Consider the following 21,006-nt stretch of genomic DNA (forward strand, 5'->3'; position numbering starts at 1 on the left):
GGCGGGGCGGGAGCGCGCTTCCGGGAGCGGGCTCGGCGGCGCCGGGCGGGCGCGCAGGTGGGTCCTTCCCCTCCCCCCCTCCCCTCCCCGCCCCCGAGGGCGTCCCGCACCGCCAGCGGCCGGCCCCGGCGCGGGGTGTCGGGGGGAGGTCTGCGGCCCCCTCCCGGGGCACCGGAGGGGTGGGAGCAGCCCCGAGGGGGCGCGGCGGGGGCTGCGGCTGCCGGCGGTGCTCCGGGAGCGGCGGGCGGGGGACGGCCCGGCCCAACGCCTGGGGCTGGGCCTCTGCGGGGCGGGGGCGGCCCGGCCCGGGGGCCCCGCGGAACAGAGAGCCGGACCCCCCCCGGCTCTTGGTGCTCGTTGAAACGCGGCCTGTGCGCTGTGCGTTTGGTGTCCCGGGGGCTGTACACATGGTGGCGGGGAACGTGACGCGCCCCACGTGTCAGAGGAGGTTTCCCTGATGAGTAGCTCTCGTCACAATTTCCGTAATTAGAAAAAAAACAACCCAAACCCACAAAAGCTGTTTCTTAAGTTGCTTCCGAAATAAAATGCTCTCCTGCGTTCACAGAGTTGGCCGACCATGGCCCTCACAAGTGTGGGAAAGATGGTTGGCCTCCAGAAGAAGACTTCTGGAATCAGGAATATCTGTATGTTAGCCCACGTGGATCATGGTAAGGCAGGTGTTTGTGAGGGAAAACTGTGTGTGCACCTGTGTTGGTTTGAATGATGGAGAGATCTTGTTTTAAAGCAGTACGTTTTCATGGGCTTAGCTTTAAACTGTTTTAATCCTGGTTCTGAGAAGTAACTTGGCTTTATGCACATTTCTTATGTCCTGATGCAACTTAACTTGTAGAACTTCAGAGAACATTACACTATAATAGTTTGGAGTAGTTGAAACTGAGTGTTTTCTACTTCTATGATCCTGAATTAAATATATGCATGTGTGAGGTAGGCTGTTGTATTTCTATGTTTACTTAACGGAAGAAGTTTGTTATGTAAGTGGAAATAATAAATGATCATTTTAGGACACATTGAGACAGAAACAGTCTCTAATGCACTGTTTGTTACTTCAACTGCTTTCCTCATCATGACAGGAAAGGTTACATCCACCCTTCAAAAATATGTTTGTGTACATCTAACAGGTGAAGTCGAATGATCAGATATTTTTTTAAGTTAGTTTGTACTTTTATGGCATTTTAGAGTCTGTATTAATGTTGATATTTTAGAACGGTAGAGGTTGTCAGCATTTGTAATATTGTTGCATCTTTTTCCATTGTCTGTATTAATTTAAACTAAGTAATTTCTTTTTCTTTTCAGGCAAAACTACTCTAGCTGATTGTCTAATATCTAGCAATGGAATAATCTCTAGCCGCTTGGCAGGAAAGGTAGAGTTATGCTGTCGTTTTTAATAAAATTCTGGTGTGCACATGCTGGGATTGTAAATCAGTGATGATTAAGGAAATTCTATTCCTAGTCTTGCTAAACCTCATTTTCTCGAAGTCATACTCTTTGACAGTTGATAAGTAACAAGTGAAGGAGAATCTACAGATTTATCACCTCTTCTTTTGTTTTTGTACTCAGCTGCGATACCTAGACAGTAGAGAAGATGAACAGATTCGAGGAATAACGATGAAATCTAGTGCAATTGCATTGCACTTTGTGAAAGGTAAGTTGTTGATGCTGGCAAGTATAAACTTTAATATATGTATTTTTGTTAATTTTCCCTGTCTCTTCATTGTTTTTCTTGAGATATTTTCATATGCAACTTTTACTTTTATAATTATTACTCTTAGGCTGTGATTCTGCAAATAATTAGGCATGTATTCAACCGTTAGCCAAGATAATCAAGTTCCATCTCAGGGTTAGGGAATACACTTCAGTCATATCTAAGTGGAGACAATAAGAATAGTTGCCTTTTTATTTTAGATCTAAATTTTTATATTTTGATCTTAAGTCTTGAAATAATGTCACTTAAAGGCAAAACCTTCTTTCAGACAGCATCACATTTTAAATGATTTTGTACACTTATATCTTTACTATACTTCTACGTTAAGGTGCTTGTTACACTCTAAATAGTTCGGAGGGCTTTTTATAGTGTAGTTACAGTGTCATCTTTGTTATGACTCCATGTTCCTCACCATCTTATGCTCAGCTAAGCAAATGAAAGCATGGAATACATTACTACCAGGCTTGTGCAGAAAAAAAGAATAACTAACAGAAGAATTGCATGAACAGAAAAGCCACCATTAGTCATTCTATTTCAGCAACAGCTGATTGTAAATAATAGTTGAAATCAATGGTCTTCCAGCTAAGTGTTGTAAACTGTGGCAGTTTTATTGTTGGCTCTGAAATGACCTTACTTTTCATGGTTGGAACATTTTATGTCTGTTGTTCTTCTGTTGTATTGAAATTTAGACTCTAAAACAACTTCTTAAACAAGAAAGTTGTTTGATCTTATGATGATAAATGCAGTGAGTTCATCGCAAGTTGACTGAGTCAACTCAGTCAAAAAAAAATGAGTCTCCACTAAGCAGAATTTTTGGGGGGAGTAGAGTAGAAAATTTTGAAAACTCCTGAATTGGTATATTGAAGATACTTTACTAATACAGTCAAAAGCATGTTCTAAAAGAATCACAAGGCTGAAAGGAGGCATTTTGAATAGAATGCAGGGGGGTTTTTATGACATTCTGTTCAAAATGCAGACTGTAACATAGCTGATTTATGTTTAACCTAGTCATGGTTAGGGGTTTTCTTTTTGTTTGGTTAGCTGGTGTGGTTTTGGTTTTAGTTTTCCAAAGGTAGTTGGGCATTGAAAGATGAAGATTAGCATTGAGTGAAATTAAAATACATTAGGCACAAGCCACTAGATGTTATGCTGCTGACAGTCTTCCTGTCTTACAGGGGTTTTTCTTAAGCATGATGGTGTGCTGGTTTGGTCCTTAAAAATTAATGATAGCTTAAGCAGTATAATTGAGTGGCTGAATTTGACATCTGTTCTGAAATAATAATTTATTATTTGATTCTAGGTGATGAAGAGTATCTGATTAATTTAATAGACTCCCCAGGGCACGTGGATTTTTCTTCAGAAGTGTCTACAGCAGTTCGACTCTGTGATGGTTGCATCATAGTGGTGGATGCTGTTGAAGGTGTCTGTCCACAGGTGGAGTAAAGTATATTAAGTAGAGAAAGAGGGGAGAGAAGACAGAGTAAGAAAGTCTTAAGTATATAGTGTAGAAATAAAAGATGAGCTGGTTTAAGAAGTTTTGTAAAACTTAATGAATGACAGTGTACTTGAGGTATGAAAGAGGGTTGTTAGTTTCATAGTTGTGCAGAAGAGTGAGCAATGCTGATGTAGTCATGTATGGTTGCAACAGTGAGTATGTAGTTTTTCAGGTAATGGAATGTATAGAGAAGAAATGTGTTAAGGGAAGTAATATCTTTACATGTGCTTTTAGGGTATTCTAGGTGAAAAAATAGGCAAAATAAGATTGAAATTGATTTTTTTCATTGCTTAGTTTTATAAGGAGGGTTGGGGTTTTTTTGCTATTGTGGGTGTTTTTGCTACGAGATTTTGCCATTCTGCAGAATTCTGTAATAACTAACACTGTGTACTATGGGAGTCAAATTTCTGGTTTGAATGTCAGACCTGTCCTTTATTATATGTTTAATGAAATTTTAGAATTATATTGTAATTTTCTTTAGCATTCCATCTGTTCCTTTTGTGGTATCAAGCTTTCTGTAATGGATTTTTTTAAACTGTTTCCCTAATAGACTCAAGCAGTTCTACGGCAAGCATGGCTAGAAAATATACGTCCAGTATTGGTGATTAATAAAATCGATCGCTTGATTGTGGAGCTCAAGCTCACCCCTCAGGAGGCATACTTGCACCTTAAGAATATCTTAGAACAGGTATTCATGCTATAATGTTATGTTCATGCAGCAGGTTTTGTTGAAGTATTTTTCTTTCTCCTTTTCTCAGCTCTTGAATTGAGAGAGGCTGTAGTTTTCAGTGCCTTATAGCTGGAATAAATTTAGGACAGCAGAGCCAGTTTTTTCTTACTTTGCAGGATCAAGCATTATAACATCTAGTCTAACTTTACATTGAGATACATTTTATTTCTACTTGGTTTTGAAGTTCATTCAGAATGCCTGTGATAGAGGAAAGAGTATTAAATGCCTCTTGACAGGTCATCAGGAAGAGTCTTCATTTTTGGAAACAATATGCTGGATGTTTTATTCTTCCTGTTAAATTGCTTAAACTTCTTTGGAGATAGACAAATATCTTCAGAGTGCTGCTTTTATTGATGTATTTATGAATCTTTTTATCTTTTAAGTTGTTTTAAAGTTACGTTGCCTTTATTTTATTTTTTTTTTCCCAGAGCTTGCTTTTAAGTACTTACCTACCTGGTTTCCCTTTGCCCTCCTCTTTGTTTGTTTGTTGGCAGTAACAAGTTCCTATTTCACCATTCCATGTTCTGAGAGACAAAGTGTATTACACATACTCTTTATCTGGTTCAGTCCTGATGCAGCTAACTTACACTTGGGAAGAGCAAGGTGTTTGAGTTAAAATGTTAGTCTCATCGAACTCTTGTCTCCAAATGGGCAAGTTTAGATACACGAGGTTTGTGTTTTAAATTGCAAAATGAATCGCAGGCGTTCCGTCTTGTTAAATAACTTCCCCTCTCATATTTTGGAGGGTGGGGGGAATTGCATTTTAATTGCAAGGGTTGTGAAAGAGTGAACGGATCTTACTTTGGGTGTTTTTATGTATCCTTCTGCAGATCAATGCAGTCACTGGAGCACTTTTTACCTCTAAAGTCTTAGAAGAAAGAGCTGAGAAAGAAACAGAAAGTGAAAGTATTTCAGACACTGCACCAGGAGATCAAGTTTATGACTGGAGTGCTGGATTGGAAGATACTGATGATTCACATCTCTATTTTTCACCAGACCATGGAAATGTGGTGTTTGCCAGTGCAGTTGATGGCTGGGGCTTTGGGTAAGTCTGGGATTGAGTTACTGAGTTGTTTGTTGGTTTATTGGTTTTTTTGTTTTTTTTTAATTGATTACTGCAGTTAATTTTAAAGTATTTTCAATTGCTTCATTTTTATATTTTTATGTGATATGCAACTGTATACAATCAGTTCTAAGGTGTTATTAGTGCTGGACAGCTGAAAATAATACCAGCTTTGTCATCTATGTGACAGGGACCCCTCTTTTACTTACACAGTAGCTGCTGAGCCCACTGTAGTGTCCAGCCTGGCCTGGTGAACTTAATATTTTATTAATTGCTGACATTTGATAGGCTGCAGTAGGCTAGGCCAAAACCTGTGGTGGTACAGGAGCTGTTTCACAAGTAAATTGGACCTTCCAGCTACAGGAACAGTGATGTTCATAACAAGCATAAAGCTGGTAGCTGGCATCAGGACAGCAGTTTTCAGTTGTCAGATTCAGTCCAGTACAATTCTGGGTCACAGCATTACTGTGATCTGTTTTTTTCTGTACCAGACTTTGACTTGTCCTTGAAATTATGCATTTGTCCTCAAGTGTTTGTGTATCAGGCTTTTTTTAATCTATAGCTTTTTTCTGTTCTTCATTCAGGTGCATTTCTTATCTCTTGTTTCCTAGTATATTTCTATTTCGGCAGTTGCTAAAGAACATTGCAGCGTTGTTAAAGTAAATGTAAGAATTTGGGGACAGAACAGTTTCAGAAAAATTTCTGGATTACTTTATTTAAGTTTGTGATCAGTTCTGTTTTTCAGTCCCGTTCTTAGCAGTTAGTTTCAAAGGGCAGCAGGCTAGTGTAAAAATTACACGTGTTCTGATGGCTAGCCACAAGGTGGAGTCGTCGTCTTCATCATGAAAACACAATTAAGAAGATGCACTAAGTAATAGTGTATGTCACTAATACTGCAGATCCTTAAAAAAAACCAGAACCCAGCTCCGGGATTTTTAAGTCACAGTCAAGCTCTTAAATAAGGTTCCATTCGTAGTTTGTAGTCTTCACACAAATGTTTCTTATCACTGCAGAGAAAAGGGAAAATAAAATGGGATATTTTTGTTGAGTTATCTGTCATGAATAATAATAATTTATAAAAAGAAAAATCAGAATATAAGTGTATAAGGAAATGGAAAACAGATCTTCAAATTCTGACATGTTCTTTAGTCGGAAAGAGATCTCTTTGTAGAAGATGTGTGTGAGGGGAGGCCTTTTCATTTCTGAAGGTTAGAGAAGGTTTTCTGATGTCTTTGGTGATCTGCATGTTAACACACATCTTGCCTGAACTCCTCCATTCCTATATGATGCCCACAGTCATTCTTCTGTTTTATGCTACACAGGGAAACAGTATTTTGATCTTTATAGGCTTCAGCTTTCCCGACTTGTAACTTTTTGTTGAAATTCCATAGAAAAAATGGATTGTGGTAGTGAACTGTTGTTATACAGGGTATTTGGGATGCAACTGTTACAAACTTGTTCAAGTTTGGAGTCAGATTATGAACACTTTCTTTAGCAGATGTTGAAATGATTTAGAGGTATCTGCTTGTTTAGTCCTGTAGGGATAAAGATTGGGCAATTTGCAGCTTTTGTTTTGGATACTGACAAAGCCTGTGGAAGCCAATAAATGAAAACAAAAAGCTAAGTTTTTGTTTTGGGAGGTTCAAAGATGGCTTTGGTTTAGCATTAGTATTCTAAGTACACTGCCAGGGAATGCTAAACATTAAGAAAAATGTTTTGTAAAGAGAATGATACAATGGAGAACTTTGTTACAATAAGTAGAATAACAAGCTCAAAAGCAATTTAGAAGCTGTTTCTTTAGATCAAGCTACTTGATATTTGCAAGTAAATGATCAACTATTAAGATTTTATAGGTTAGAGAACTACATTCTGATATAAGCATGTGGTCATAAACACCCTATGATTACCCTTGTAATGAGCAGTCAAGCATGTTGTTCTTAAAGGGTAGGTGGATAAAAGTGAGACTTCAGATAGTTATCTTCCTTACATGATTTCTTTTCTTCTGATGATTTCACTGCAGGTAGAATTTCATGCAAATGTGGCAGAAAATTTATTTGTTTCTCCAGCTCAGAAGTTTAGCAAAAAATACTTCAATTTGAATTGTTTGACACAGGAGTTTACTCTCTGATACGTTCCAGGTTCTGCATCTCATTTGTAGTAACATTGGGGTATATACTGAGAGGTAGAGAAGAAAATTTCTCTAAAACAGTGCTTAGGGCTTGAGAGTCTCTAATTTGTTATTTTCTTAGATAAATACTTTGTATGTATTTTCTTAATTATTTTTCCCCAAAACTTTTAGCACTTGGTGTATGTTGGTAACAGATATTTCTGCAGAGTGGAATGCGTGATAGATTATTAATGATGTATGCTAGGGTAATCTTGACCAGTTATCATTCCGCTTCAGCTTTAGCTGTTTTTTTGTATCTGCTAAGTCTCTGCCACTTGAAGTGTTTGTCAAGTGGCTTGAACCTTACTTGCAGAGTTTCTGAAATCTAAATATTGGTTGTAATTTAGCTTCAAATGGGGGCAAGAAATGAGCTGGATATGACCTGGCCTTTCTTTTGTGACTGGTTTATTGGTATACTAGAGAGGACTGATAGGCTTTCTGTTTATTCTTTGCCAAGATGAACTTAAAAGGTGTAGAATGCTTTTCATTGAATATGAGACTAAAACCTGTGTTTGCTAAGATTCCCCAAATTTTAATCCCCTTCTGCTTTACGTATTGAAACTTCTTAAAGATTATAGTAATTGAACTATCCATGTACAAGACTGTATCTGAGCCCAAAACATTTATGCATCTAACTTAGGCAAGGGGTGTTAGTATTATACTGCTGGATCTGGATCAGACTATTTATACATTAAAACACATTGTCTATTGTATAATCTATTCTTTGTCCCACAAAATGTGCCTACAGCTTGGACAAATAACAGGACTCTTATCTGCTCATTTTCTTATTTGTACTTGTCCTAATTCTGCGTTTTCCCCTCACATTGGGAAGATGTTTTGATGTATTTGTTGAAGCTGAATGAAGATTTTTGGCTTTCTGATACAACTTTGTTTGTTATGGTGAACTGGCATGGTTCTTATCAATCATATAATGGGGGGGAAAAAGGAATATTTTCCTGAACTAGTTTCAAGAGGTACTTCTGGATTGCCAGCCAGTACCAGGTGGTGAAATGCACGTCAGCGGAGCATCTTCTTAGTCGGGGCAAGCCTTGACTGCTGTTACCTGGATGTGGGTTCTGTTCCTAAAGGCATTACGACTTGTCATGGCAGAAAAAAAATCAGCTATTAGGCAGTGCCAGCCTCATCCAGTGCAATCAGTACATATGTTTTTCTCATTATCCTCAAGTGTTGAAAAATACCATAAATACATATGCAAGAGCTACTAGCACAAGATTCTTGAACGTTTTCCCCCTGTTCAGAGTTTGGTGCAGTTTCTGGGGGGGGGGAAGAATTATCCTTTTTGCTCTTAGTTCAGAACTCAGCTTACTGACATGGGCAGGTCTTTTTTTAGGTGTGTAGAAATTTAAGAATTCTGGATTTCAAAGAACAGGTTATCAAGAATCATTTTTCTTTAAATAGGATTGTTATGATGGTATATGTACATTATTGTTTCTGTGTACGCAGGGAGCAAATACATAGAAATTTTTTCTATTACTGCTCACTGAACATTGTCAGCAAGGAAACCATAGAATATTCAGGGCTCCCTGTTTAGGTTGTTAGCAGCCTGCTTTTATTAACTCGTGGGGACCACTGAATGACACAGTTGGCTTTATAACACAATTATGGCATTACATTTTTTTATATTGTTTTTCTGGGCTTTACTCATTATTAAAGCAATGATTCAAACAAAAAGAAGTGCCCTAAGTAGTTAATTTGGAAAAGAATTACCAGTATCTGATGGCTCAAGTGTGGCTCACAAGAATACTTGATTTTTAACTTGTACCGTTCTGGTCCCAGACCATAGTTAAGTGTGTTGTGGGGTATCTTTCATAGAATAAATTTGAGAGTCATCACATAAATATTTAGAACTTTTGTATTATGCTTTTCGGTATTTACTGGCAGGGTAACGCACAAATATTTATTTCAAATAAACAAGTTCAACCTTGAAGCTGACTTGAAACAAACCGAGAACATACAAATACTGCTGACATTTTTGAGCTGTTGTGACTAAACGTTTTTGCAGGTGTAAATGTTAAACAGTGTGGGCTAAAGTGATGAAGACAATTGGAAAAATGGGAGTAAAACAAGGATTTGAGATTTGTGTGTGATTTTCACATAAGCTTTCCATTGCTTAGGTTGATAAGCACATACAAATAGCATTATACTTGTATCAAAATGTGCTTTGTTTCCTTTCAGAATTGAGCATTTTGCCAAACTGTACAGCCAAAAGATTGGAATCAAGCCTGCAGTACTTCTGAAGACTTTATGGGGAGATTATTATCTAAATACAAAAGCAAAGAAGATAATGAAAGGTGATCAGGTAGGGAGGTTGTCAGAAATATTACCTGGCTTTTATTTTGGTTTGTATTTATTAATTCTGTTCCTCATAGTGTATTCTGAAAATTGACCTCAGTACCTTTTCACTCAACTTCAGTGGAGGTATAAAGTCACTAGGATAGCCTTGCATCAGCCCCTGGAGAAGAGAACATTCCAGAATTGACCATTCAATAGCTACATGGAGGAAATACCATCAAACCGTGCTCACAGTTGCTCTTAAATATCTGTTCACACCATGAGAGACGTTCCAGCTTCAAGAATTCAGCATAGAGCAGCAAAACACATGAGTGGAAGACTTAATAGTGTAGAAACGAGAGTAGTGAGTGGATCTCTGTCTTAGTTGAAGAGTCCTTGAGCAGCTTAGGATATTCACGTTTAGGATTTAGAAAGTCTTTTTTGCCTTAGTGAAATCCCATTGAGTGCTATACTGAAACCCTGGCCTGAAAACTACACTTCTCTTGCATTAAGTGTTTCCACCACTAAAAGTTAGGAGAGGAGAAGGTAGTTTTCCTGTTTGCATTCAATGATGATTTCTTTGTGTTTTCATAGGTAAGGATTAATAGTTATAAAAAGGGTGCAAACGAGGCTTGAGGTAGACATGTTCTGTATTTATCAGGCTCTTTTTGTGAAATTGAAACCCATGTCCTTTACTTGTAAATGTCATGTTTATTTTGTGCCTTGTACCGCTCTGCTAAGACAGACTGATGAAGTAGTGATCTTGTGTAGAAACAGATAATTGTTTTGATTTTGAATAAAGGTTTTACACACTCATTATGAAAATGGTCAGTTGAAAGTGCAGTCTTAAGCCTATTGTAACACTGAGGGATTGCTGGTAATTACCTGTATGTTTATGTTCTACCAGTCAAAAGGAAAGAAACCTTTGTTTGTGCAATTGGTGCTGGACAACATATGGAGTTTGTATGAAGCTGTTATGAAAAGGTGAGAAGATCTATAAAGTTTTCATAGAATCTCTTTCTATGGGCTATGGTGATTTTTTTAAAATTCTCAAACAAGAAATGTTGTAGATGCTTGTTATGTATTGCTGCTGTGTTTGTGGTTTTTTTTAATCAATCTTATTTATTTACCTTACAGAGACAAAGAAAAAATTGAAAAAATAGTCACCTCTTTGGGACTGAAAATCGGTGCACGGGAGTCACGGCATGCAGACCCTAAAGTTCATCTTCATGCTATTTGTAGCCAGTGGCTACCAATATCTGATGCAGTCCTGTGTATCCTTAAGGAAGATATGCTTTTTGTTCTATTGCAGTTCTCAGACTTCAGAGTGCTCACATATTTCAATGTGTGATTTGTTCTTTTTGTAATCTGTGCCTATGTTAGCTGGAGCTATTTTCTCACATGTAAAGTTAAGTTACATACCTAAAGAAATTAAGCATACATTTCTACCAGCTTTGTGCTTTTGCACGCATCCTTTTTTTAGGAAAATAAGTTATGAAACAAGGTAGTTTAACAATATTCTTTAATAATGTAGTTTCATATACAAATTTTTATGGTTTTCTTGAAGGATAAGCTAATCTTCTTTTCATAATAGTATCTTAGGTCTTCCATCCATGAGCTTCTTTAAGTATCTGGTGTTATGTTTTAGGCATACATATTCTTAATCCAAGATCGGCTGTTGCTGTTTGTCTGCTGTGTAGATGGCCTTCTCATCGTTTATAATATAATACATATTATATTACAGTAGACATGCACAAATTTTTTGTGTGTGAATGCTAATTAGTTCTGTAAATCTTGCCCCAACTGTACCTTTCTTAGTTTCCCAGTTGCGCATAGGAGGGTGAGCTACCCCTACTTAACTATCCATTCTGCCCTTGGATAAATGCCAAGAATTATTGCTGACTTGAGAGGGAGCTCTATGCACTGTAACACACAGGGCTGGATTTTAGCTATCTCTTGTTGCTGGCAGTTAGTGCAAGAGGTTGATTTAAAGAAAGAAACATTGAAAGCATTTGTCTTTTATTTGCATTCAGTAAGGAAATATGAATATATAAATGTATATCCTTAGCAATGTGCTTTAGCCATGGTGTGTAATAAACTTCCCAGCCCTCTTGACATCACTGCGGAGAGAGTGGAAAAGCTGATGTGTGTTGGAGCTAGAACATTTGATTCTTTGCCACCAGAAACTCAGGACCTGAAAAGTGGTGAGTAGGTGTTCTCTCATTAACATGAAGATTGGTTGCTTCTGTCTTGTGTTTGTCTTTGGATCATAAGATGTGTAGTAATCTGTATTTAGAATTATAATTATTTTACTTTTAGTAGCTTTGTTGATGTTTGTTAGTGACCTGTCATAGTATTATGTCTTATTTTTATGGCCGTACATTTATCTTCAATTTCATATATTCATGGGTTTTAGACAGCTCAGGCTGCAGGTGATTTAAAGTCTAAGAATGAAATCGGGAATTTTGGAGGGATATGAGATTAATACTTGTTTTTAGTTCCAAACAGAAGTTATCATGTAGTTGAGAATTGACTATTTTTCCAAGTTCTATATTAAAATAATTGTTTTTTATCTAGCAGGGGTTTGAATTTGGATTTCATTTTTACAGTATGTTGATTAAATAGGCCCAGCTTTTTGGTGATTTAAAATGAAAAACATTTTTTGTTGAATTTATTACTAAGTAGTTTGTGTACTGAGAAGTTAGTAAGGTGTAGCTTAGCTGTTACTACAAACATTGTCATTAAGAATTTCATCAACATCCATAGATGACAGTGTATAACTTGATTTCTTAGTTTTTTCATAATATTCCAGAATGATAAAAGATTAGCAAATAAAAACAAGAGCCAGAAGACTTCCAGGGCAACAAATATATTTTGTTATCCAGAGTGTTAAATGAAGACATGAAATCCTGGTATTTTTAAGTTAAATGTTTTGTCATCAGCTTCATTGAGATCATGATTTCATGTCCAGTTCTGGCAGAGTTTCCACCTTCAACTAAGCATTCCTCCTTGAGAAGGGTTTGATGCTATATTCGGATGCTGTTGTGTTGAACATTGGGATGTCTGTATGCAAAAGTAAGAGGAAGTTTGTTAATCACCCAAGTCCTGTGTTATGAAATTGTATTAGGGGCTGGAAAGATTATGTTCAATGATTTAACTTTGTTGTAGGCATTAAAAGAACTGTATATAGGCAGTAATGAAAATAATCTTGCTGTACAGCATGCAGGAGAGCTAGTAAGATCCTCATTTTCCTTTTTCTAACTTCAAATTATTTGTAAACAATAAACTCTGTGTTCATGTGTATCCTTCATAAAAATTGTGATGCTTTGGAAAAGGGAACTGCTGCTGAGTTCTTTTCCTGAAAGACAGATGAGAACTGCTGAAGCTGAATTAAATATTTAGAGAAATTGAAAATCAAAGTTGATAACATGGATAAAATGCTCAGTGGTGAGCAAAGCTTGTATTTCTACACGTATATGTGGTAATCTCCTCTGTTGGCTTGGAAGTTCTGTATCAAATCAAGTGATGTTTTTCATCCAGGTTTGGTAGTCTGAAAAAGAATGCTCCCAAATGATCTTTTCACATAGCTTTGTAGGGGACAAATAGGCTTTATATATGGGGTTTTGTTGTTCCACAAACTTTCTTTCTAACTCAACAGAATGTAATAGAATCCCATTTTGTTTTAAGGTAGTAAATGTTCTCTGCTATTTAAGAGGTAGTTTAGTAAAAATTACAAGAAGATACCATGCTTAAGCTAGTAATAATTAAAAACAGTTCTTAACTTTGTATGTGTGGTGAAAGGTGTTTAGTGCGGTGTTTTGAAGAGTGCTTCAAGAAACCTAAGGAGATGAGATATGAGATGTAATGTAAGATGAGATGTGAACATCAAATTGACAGACTGTTAGGAATTGTTTCTGGGGGCTGAGGCAACTGATATTTTCATCCTTTACTGAACATTTGCAAATACTGTATTCTCCAAACAGTATTCCATACTGTATTAGTATAAGTTAATGAGAAGAAATTTACATCTGTAAACTCGGATCTTAGTGCTGTTGGTTATGAAAAAATAGCATTCTTTACATTTAGTGAATATCTTGCTAATTTTTAGTAGTAGTCTTGTGCTTTGTTTGCCTAAGCACCTTATAACGTAGTCTTCCCCTACGTCAGATAAAAGGGAGAAGTATAGAAGACAACGATTTATTTTCTGTGTTGTTAGAATAGTTTATGGGAATTTCTGAAGTATTGAATGAGTTTTGCGTGGATCCTTCATCCTTTCAAGAATATGCATTTTTGCTGTTAAGTTGTTACTGTTTTGTGAAGGCGTGAGCATCTGGACATTTGCAGGATTTCCTCTTTCAGTGTGAAAGGAGGGAGAATTCTTTGAGGTATTGAATAAGTAGCTTGGTCTTAATGCTAAGCTGCTCTCTGATTTTCATTCTAATCTAAACCAGCCTATGAATTCAACTTTAAATATCAAATCAATATGTTTAGTTGGAATGTATCTAGTTTGTTATGAAGAGTTCCATTTTTACAATATTGCTCATTTTATTGTGGAACAGACTTGAAGATATAGGCAGGGTTAACAAATAATTAAGTTGGAGTGATTTTCTACTTTTCCCTATTAATTTGTCTTTAGCATATTTTCCATTGAAATAGGAAATAAACAGTAATTCCTATAAAATTGATGGAAAGCCATAGTTTTGTCCATACTGTTGGGAAAAAGTTGTGCAAATAACTTCCCTTTATGTTTCTTCAGCTTTTATGAAATGCAGTAGTGAAGAAACAGCCCCGGTTATTGTCTTTGTTTCTAAAATGTTTGCTGTTGATGCAAAGACATTACCACACAATAAACCAAGGTAAGAAAATGTAACATTTAACTTTCTGATCTACATTAGATACTTCTGGGAAAAAAGTTATGTAGTAAGCCTGGATAAATTGTTTTAGACCTGAGAAAATAATTCACAAATTCTTGAGAGGCAATACAATCTTTTCAGCAAGTAGAGTTTTTCTGAACAAGTTCTAGAAATTATTTGTTTAGTTTTAGAAGATCTAGTAAATTTGTTAAGGAGTAAAAAACATTTGTTGGAGAATAGTACTTTTGTCCAGATATGTCCTAACGCATACATTGTAGGCTGTTGCAGGATGTTTGGTTGAAGATATGATTGACTTTCAGTAAGGTTGTGCTGACATGATCATAACAGTTTGTGTTTGTAGCAAGGAACACCATCAAATTTGGTGTAATAGCCAAGTGATCATCCAGCCTATTGCAAGTGCAAAATAAAATGAGTTAATTAAAGTAGTCTCAATCTTGATAACTTTTTGGAGTGAACTGAGAGGCATTAATGCACTTGAAAAGATTTTCTTCTGGGAGGTTTGGAATATTTTTTTGTTACAGCTTTTTATTGTTGAATCACCATCTTATTTTCTTTGAGCGGTACATCCTTCTTGATTCCATTTCCCTGACATCCTTACCTGCACTACTTTTAGCTGAAGCCATCTGCTTTTTTACAGAAGAAATGTGCTTTTCTTATGAGTTCATAAGAATGGAGTTCATCTTAACCTTTTATTCCACTGAGCCTCTGAGGCATTTTCAGTAGTCACTTTTTTTTTTTTTTTAACTGGGCATTTTATGTTTTTCTGGTATTATCATTGAACAGTGAAGTAATACATAAAATATTAACCTTTCTAGGAAATTAGACTGTTAAATCTTTGTGCAAGCAATGGTACTGCTGCTGTGGTAATATTGGAAAGGTTCACTACTATCTTAGGTTTTTCACACACTTCCTAGATTTATTTCAATTTTTTTTCCCATGCTTATCTACAAATCTTCCACCAAAAGCCTTTCTTGAGCTGTTTGGGTTGTGGGAAAAGATGCATTGTGCTTATGGATTGACCAGGCACTAGATGGTGCAGTCTTGCTTTGAGTTCTGTCTTTAAATGTATCTGAAACAGGAGTTCTTGCTGGGGTACTGGTGTAGCCCAGCAGTGCTGTTCCTGCTTTGCCTGCTTTCCTGTAATTTTTTGGTAATCAGAGAAGACTATGCTGAGGCCATCACTTTCTGGCTCTTCTATCGGTGATAATGACCTGTTCTTTTATTTTTTGGGAAGACTGAGATTCTTCTATGTGATGAGGATGTCACACAGAGGCAAAGGGGGCTTTTACATGCACCAGGCACAGAAAATCTTGGACGTATTTTCAAAATTAAAAGAATACCTAGTAAAACAAAAGGTAGCTACTGCAAGACCTGGGTTGGGTTTTTTTCATTCTATGTCACCTGCTTGTGAGCACTCTGCCTCATGGATAAACTTCTTCCATGTCTACAATATTCATCTTTCTTGGTGGTTGTTTTTTTGTTCTTCTTAGTCATCTCCCTTCAGGAAGGGAGCTGTTTTACATGTGTTATATGCTATTTGTTACACTGTAATTCTTTTAAAAGAGAGAAGAAGTTCCTTAAATGGAGAGAAGAATATTTTGAAGAAATTTACCATTTGTTGTGGTTCATAGTATGTGTGTGTGTGTGACCAGTGTGACCAGCTCCCTTTTTTTTTTTCTTTTTTTTTTTTTGTGAATGATGCATTCAATATGGAAGCCCAACCATTGTTACTTGTTGGGTGTATTTTCTCCTTAGGTAAAAAATGTGCTGCACTCAATTCTAGTGGTTTTCAGAATGCAAATATGATACCATTTTTGCACTCTGATAAATATTGTGTAACAAGTTTGTAATTCTGATCATCAGTTGGGTTTGATAAAACCTGAAGATGTTTACTGAGTTGAGTGGAGGATTGCAGTTGACTGATAGTCCAAGTAAGGCCAAGGTGGCCTAAAAGTCCAAACAAAATTCAGATAAATTAGGCTTTCTGAGATAATATTGCAGGAGAGTGAGGACTGTCCTGGAATTCGTTGTGGGAGTCTTGAGGCATGTTACTGATGACTAGACAATATGTCCTTTCTCCCTGCTTATCCAGTAAATTGAAAATTGTGGTGTCTTGCTCCATAGGTTATGTGAAAAGTATTTCTTGCTGGCCTTAATATTACATCATTCAACTAGGTACTACTTGGTTAGTATTAAAATGAAATCACATGACTGTTTTACTTTGAGGTATCCAGTCATCAGCACCATGCGATTTTGCTATTGTTTTTGTTTGGAAGTGACAGGTGAATTCCATTTTTTGAAAAACGGTAATATAGCTAAATGTGTATTTCCTGGTATTTTTAATTAAGATTCTACAGGTAAGCAGTTCTTGAAGAAATCAGAAAAGGAAGTTAGTTTTAAAGAGGAAGGAAAGCTATCTGCATGAAATAAAACAAGTGTTTTAAAAGCATGGGATTGTATAAATATTGTTCCTAAGCACATGTTTTGTATTATATTTGCCACTGTGTGCTATTTACAGGTACACAGTGAAGACTGTGCTTAACAGAACTGAGTGAAGGTTGTGTGGAGTGTGTGAGATCAAATACTTAAACTGGCATTCCATAAGGATGCTCCATAATAATGCCTGAACATAGGGTGGAACAAAGAATACATATGCTAGGTTGATTAACTGTTTTAATATTTACCTTTTTAAGAACTTCAGTACATGTGTTAATTTTGAGGAAAAAGAACTGTGCTCTTGTATGTTTAGATGTTTGACTGCTGGACCTATCTGCTAGGTTATTTCTATCCTTTGGGGGCCAGGGGAAGTATTTTTAAACATATTGAAGCATGTAAAAAAAATCTGGGATATATTTTTTTTTTGCAAGACTTACAGTAGTCTACTTCCACGGGGGAAAAAATGTAGACCCATGCTACTGTCTTTTTCTTTCCTTTTGTAAGGTAGTATTGGATAAGGTTACCTTTTTGTGAATTTCTCAGAAACTGCAAATTGACTTTGCAGGTTTTATAGTTTGTCTTATTTCTGCCATCTGCTTGTTATACTTTCTAAGCATAGGTTCGGAAAAGCAAAATGCTCTTTTAAGTCCAGGGTGTACAATAAATGATAACGAAGGTTGGATTTTTAATTAAAACAACCTCCTTTAAGACTGATATTGGCAACTAATATCTCCTAGAAGGTGACTTTAAAAATTGATAGATTCTATACTAAAATTGCTATGTTTTTGCTTTTACTGTTTAAATAACAAAGTTTGTCAGCTGCTACAACACTGGAATGCATAGGAAAATAAATTGTGGTTGGGTTACAACAGGTTGGCAGTTTATATTTATCCTTCTCTGGCAAGATCTGAAACTTGATTTTATGTAGTACCAGCAAGTCCCTGAGTTTTTTATCAGGTTTTTCTGAAGAAATTAGAATTGTGCAAATATGTTTTGTCTTCCTATTTCTTCTGTCTGAACTTCTGAGATTATTTGCTAATTCCAACCAAATCAGACAAAGCTGTAAATCTTCTGAAAATTGGGCAGAGTAGACAGATTAGGAACCCTAATAAGAGACTGTAGTGTGAGCTCTTTCGGTTTAGATAATAAAATATCTAAAACCAAAACCAGTAGGAAATAAGACTATTGGCTTCTTTTGGAGCTACTTGCTTTATGTAATGAGTCCATGGTTATTTGATGAAGCCTGTGATTATTATTCTTAAGTACTGCTGTATGCAGAATTAGGTGTTCGTTCAGCATGTGCTGTTTCTTTCTCTCCTTTCTGCTATTTTTTTGTTTTGAACCGCAGTCTAAAACAGTATGGTTGAGTGTAGGTGTCTAAATAAAAGCAGGGCTTGGCATTTAGGTACAGAATATAAATGTTCTAGTTTGTTCTTCCCGAGGTTCACAATCCTGTCTTTATCTACCCCAGTGTAAAAAAGAAATGTTTAGTAATTACTTACAATTGCTTTCAAGTAGTTTTAGCTGTTGCTATGTGTATTTAGTATAAAATACTGAGAAAATGTAAATTGGACATCAGATGTTCATTATGATGGAATCCTCTACTGACTTTGTAGAGCTTTATGTACGAATGTCAGTGATGTGATGCAGTGCCAGCAATAGGAGGCAAACCTTTAGTGTTACTTCAAGTCCATTGTTCTTACAATGCTGCTGAATAATGTAAATTGAGTACACTAAAGAAATTCTAGTTCTGCTTTTCAGTAGTAATAAAGTCTGTTGACCAAATAATCTGATGTACTAAAATCATATTTCATGACTACAGTAGGGGATATAAAACCTGTAATACCCCTACTGTTTTCTTCTAGATAATACGAAAGGTACTTCTTTCTTCTCAGTCAGCTTGGAAGCAAGATTATCTTTTTTCTTAGATGTCACCATGAAATGGGCACTTTCCCATACAATTCTGCATGAAATTATGATGGTAACTGTTTCTTTGTTTTGTAGTACAGCTTGTTTGCATGTCTTAAACCAACAGATTTTACTATACTTCATCTATTTCCTTTCTAATGTTTCCTAAAAATTACATGGGTAAAAATCTAAAACCTGTGATTTTTGCCCAACCTTCAGCTACGAAGACATTACATTGTCTTGATCAAAAGAAGGGAACATTTATAAAGTTCCGAGCTCTGAAGTAAATTTATTATGTTCAAAGGCAATATAACTTGCAGTGACTTCCGTGTGGTCTGAACTCATCATCTTCTTTTGCATTGAGTTTGTTCTATATTGTAGTTAGTGCATTAGAAATGAATATGGCATGAGTCATCTGAACAGCCTGTTGGATTTACAGGTTAACATCTGAAGATGGCACCCAGTTATATAATTAATAGGGTAATAAAGGCTTTTCAAAAATTTAAAACCCTACTTGTGCTTTTTGTGAAATAAATTTCATTGGAACTGATCTAAGAGAGGGATATGTAGCATCGGATGAAGCTTGAATCTCTGGACATTATTTTGTGTAATTGCAAGCTTAACAGAGAAAAGCTTGTAACTTTCTGGAAGAGTTTTGCTTCAAGTTTCTTCTCTATTGCACTTTTAGTATGTTAGATAAATCAAAGGTCAGTGTATCAGTCAAGAGTTTTTCAAGGCAGTGTATGACACCTTGATATTAATAACTTAATTTCATTACGTATCTCAGAATGAATGGTAATTGCTATTTAATATAATGTGAAACACTTACTGAGTATTCCCCTTTGCAGGAGCCCTGTAAGGTTGTTGTGTGACATTTTACGTAATTCTGATTTGGATAATTTTCAGTTGTATGTTTTCTGTATACACATTTATTTCTACAGTGAATTACCTAGTGCATTCAGTTGCAATAGAAAAGATAGGAAATAATCTTGGTAGGTGTACATTAGTTTGTGAAGGGAAATAGTTCCATAGACATAGGGCAGTTTAATCCAGATATTAATGAACTTCAGAAGGATTAGAAAGACCACTGGACATAATCTGTGCTGAACTGTAGCAAATAAGCTGCACTTGAGAGAGCTGTCTTTAGGGTTTCTGTTGTCAGAAGTCTTTGAGTGCCAGTTGGTGAGCAGAACAGCAGCCAATGACTTAACTAAACCTAATTCTGAAGAGCAGAGTCATGAAGAGTAATCCAATGGATTCTTTATAAATTACTTGGATTTAAAGCTGGTAACAGAAATTACCCCCTTAGTTTCATGAAGTCAAGCATATGTCCATAAGCTCATGGAATTTAAACTGGTAAAAACTGTATGGAGAGAAAGTATTCTCAGCTAATTCAAAACCATTGTTCATGATATAGGAGATGCATCACAGATACTTATTGACTTTAGTATCAGTCTTTCAGAAATCAGTTGATGTTCTGACTGTGGTCTTTTCTTTTTAAAACTGTCTGAAGGGTAAAAGGTTAAAAAATAAACAACACTTTAATAATCAGAGGCCAATTTCTGTTTGTTTTGGTGTTTTTTTTTCTTCACTATGAATTTTTGCAATGTTTTTGAATGAAGTTTCTTTTTGGTAACATGGAAGGGTAGAAAAGCTGTCATATCCAGAGGTTTGATTGCATGAAGAATTTTAGTTTGAACTAAGTGAGTTATCCCCTGGGAATGTGGGAATAAAGTAGTTGGCAGTAGCTTGCTTATATTACCTGGAATCTGATGCATTTAATCAACAATCTAGTGAATGTTAATATGTATAGTATACTATTTACTGTACAGTTATTTCCATGGCATTTGTTTACCACATGGTTGAGGTTAAGATGGGTTAGTAATAATGCGGTTACCCATCCGTGTCAGCTCTCTATTACTTGTGCCATGTGTATGATGTCTGGATGCTGTAGCATCTGTGTGGAGGTAGGGAATATCTTTTTCTTTCTGCTCCAGAATTTTCATTTACTGCTTTTTGTGTGATTGCATGGTCCTGTTTTGTTTCTGCCAGTATTATGAGGCTGAAGATCTTTTCTTGTGGAGTCAAAAAAGAGGAGAGAAAAAATATAGTAGGGAAGAAGCGAAGAGAGTCTTTTTGGTTTGGGCAGCATTTGTTCAAAATTGATTTGCCTTCTGATTGGCTTTGCCAACTGGTGAAATTGAATAAATCATGGTATAATTTAAAACTGGTTTTGTTGCAGATCCAGTACCTTACACACATTAATCTTGTTCTGTATTCTGCTTGAGTGTGTTACAATTCTATATAAGGATTTATTT

The 21,006-nt window shown here is 36.2% G+C and overlaps 1 protein-coding gene across 3 annotated transcripts in view; it reads left to right on the forward strand.

Annotated features, from left to right (window-relative positions):
• Position 1: 1 nt before the first annotated feature.
• The window catches only part of EFL1 (elongation factor like GTPase 1), a 144,812-nt gene continuing 123,807 nt past the window's right edge, over positions 2-21,006 (forward strand). For all 3 annotated transcript variants that reach the window (XM_080396393.1, XM_080396395.1, XM_080396394.1), the window contains exons 1-12: positions 2-57; positions 566-668; positions 1,315-1,382; positions 1,579-1,663; positions 3,024-3,157; positions 3,769-3,906; positions 4,779-4,993; positions 9,375-9,498; positions 10,378-10,454; positions 10,608-10,744; positions 11,552-11,674; positions 14,227-14,326. In XM_080396393.1, the coding sequence (XP_080252519.1) occupies positions 578-668; positions 1,315-1,382; positions 1,579-1,663; positions 3,024-3,157; positions 3,769-3,906; positions 4,779-4,993; positions 9,375-9,498; positions 10,378-10,454; positions 10,608-10,744; positions 11,552-11,674; positions 14,227-14,326 (1,292 nt within the window). In that variant the 5' untranslated portion in view covers positions 2-57; positions 566-577. The remainder of the gene's footprint in view (positions 58-565; positions 669-1,314; positions 1,383-1,578; positions 1,664-3,023; positions 3,158-3,768; positions 3,907-4,778; positions 4,994-9,374; positions 9,499-10,377; positions 10,455-10,607; positions 10,745-11,551; positions 11,675-14,226; positions 14,327-21,006) is intronic.

This window comes from Falco punctatus (assembly GCF_963210335.1).
Source record: "Falco punctatus genome assembly, chromosome: 7".
In the NCBI taxonomy this organism is placed as follows: Eukaryota; Metazoa; Chordata; class Aves; order Falconiformes; family Falconidae; genus Falco; species Falco punctatus.